Source organism: Salvelinus sp. IW2-2015, unplaced genomic scaffold (assembly GCF_002910315.2).
Source record: "Salvelinus sp. IW2-2015 unplaced genomic scaffold, ASM291031v2 Un_scaffold2182, whole genome shotgun sequence".
NCBI lineage: Eukaryota > Metazoa > Chordata > Actinopteri > Salmoniformes > Salmonidae > Salvelinus > Salvelinus sp. IW2-2015.
In genome coordinates this window covers 111,140-113,147 of record NW_019943512.1, presented here as the reverse complement: position 1 = coordinate 113,147, position 2,008 = coordinate 111,140, and the positions used below count along the sequence as shown (strand labels likewise).

General features: G+C 45.2%; 1 protein-coding gene across 1 annotated transcript in view; it reads right to left on the bottom strand.

Annotated features, from left to right (window-relative positions):
* Positions 1-2,008, bottom strand: part of LOC112073188 (copper-transporting ATPase 1-like) — a 42,162-nt gene that overhangs the window by 9,514 nt on the left and 30,640 nt on the right. The window contains 4 exon segments of the mRNA XM_070440065.1: positions 224-418; positions 711-845; positions 1,088-1,242; positions 1,613-1,740. Of these exon segments, the coding sequence (XP_070296166.1) occupies positions 224-418; positions 711-845; positions 1,088-1,242; positions 1,613-1,740 (613 nt within the window).

The following is a 2,008-nucleotide window of genomic DNA, read 5'->3' as shown; positions in this document are numbered from 1 at the left end:
AAATTATATTATATGATATCCCTGTCGCGTTAGGCTAGGCTATGCTAGTCAGCTTTTTTGATGAGGAGGATCCCGGATCCGGGAGAGAGAAGCGGTAGAGGTTAATCAGATTCTGATTACAAACATGAGGCACAACTATCAAACATAACTAATGATTTTTACTATCAATATGGTATTATTAGTGATCGACTATGGTCTGATTGGTAGTATCTTCTCCCCTCACCTTGCGTGCCATCTCTAGTGGTTCCCCACCCTTGATGAGGATACCGTTCTGAGCGCCCACCCCTGTGCCCACCATCACAGCTGTCGGGGTTGCCAGGCCCAGAGAGCAGGGGCAGGCGATACACAGCACTGTGATGGAGACCTGGAAGGCAAACCTGATCACAGCTTCTGCCTTTGAGATGCTCTTATCATTGCCCTGTAGAGGGAGACAGAGAGACGGTGAAACAGGGAAACAGACTGGGTTACATTTCAATAGTCTAATGTTGATTTCCTCTCCTTGCTTCCTTCCTTTGATCAGCCTCAACTGTTTAAACAGGAAGACAGCTGACAGCAGATTCCCCTCTAGGCCTTTCCCATACTGCGCTCACGAAGAGGAGACAGGATTTAAATTAACATGATGTAAATACCTGATTTAAGTGGAATGATTTAGCAAAATACACCCTCTGTAAAGGTTTTACATAGATATCTGTATAGTAACTGTTACTCACAGGGAAGTATTTCTCCACCAGTGGAAAGTCAACAAAGCCAATGAGGATCCAGGCGAACAGAGTGAGGAGAGAGACCCCAACGATGAACGGGACAAAGTAACCACTGATCTTATCTGCAAACTGCTGTATGGGAGCCTGCAGCGGAGAGGTCAGAGGTCGAATGTTAAAGCACAGGTCAGAGGTCACAGAGGTAAAGCTCTTCCAGCTCAGAACCAGTTAAAATTGTATTCTGAGGAGAATCCTCTATCATGTGTTGCCCAGGATCAGTTCTGTAAACAGCACATATTGACAAACACCTACATATCTTATCCAACGAAAACTCCAGGAAACAGAAGATAATTTACACAAAATGAACATATTACCACCACCACCCTCACCTTAGATGTCTGAGCCTCCTCCAGTAGTTTAACTATCTGAGACAGGCTTGTGTCCAGGCCTACGTGTGTAGCACTGACGAGCAGAGAGCCGTTCTGGTTGATAGAGCCAGCTATTACTGAGCTGCCTGGCTTCTTAGTAACTGGCATGGCCTCACCTGAGACAAAACACGTCAGAGACGAGACATTAGCCAGGAACACAAAACACGTCAGAGACGAGACATTAGCCAGGAACACAAAACACGTCAGAGACGAGACNCATTAGCCAGGAACACAAAACACGTCAGAGACGAGACATTAGCCAGGAACACAAAACACGTCAGAGACGAGACATTAGCCAGGAACACAAAACACATCAGAGACGAGACATTAGCCAGGAACACAACATAAATAATACAGTTTCACAGATAAATAGTAACCGTGCATGAAGAAACAGTCATTTCAAAGTAGTGTTAAGGAAATGAGGAAAGGAAGCTTCAGAAGCATCTTCTCCAGTATCGTCAGAGTTGATCCTCCACTGTAACCCACCTGTGATGAGAGACTCATCAGCCATGCTGTGTCCCTCGATGACCCTCCCATCTACGGGGAACTTCCCTCCAGGCACCACCCTGACCACGTCTCCTCTCTGGACCAGCTCAACATCTAGCTGCTCCTCACTGACATGGACAGAGAGATCCGCATGTAGTCGGATTTATAATACACTGATTATATGCCGTATCCAAGTCTCAAAGGGTTTGCTGTTCAATGTCAGCCTGGGGTCCATTCTGATTAAACATTGAAATTAAACTTAAAAACACTTGAAATAGTAACAAATATCTACAACTTGCCTTATCCAATTCCTAATCTCAGGGCCAGAAACTGTTTTGTTTAAGAGCAGAAACACCCAGGCTATCCAATTCCTAATCTCAGGGCCAGAAACTGTTT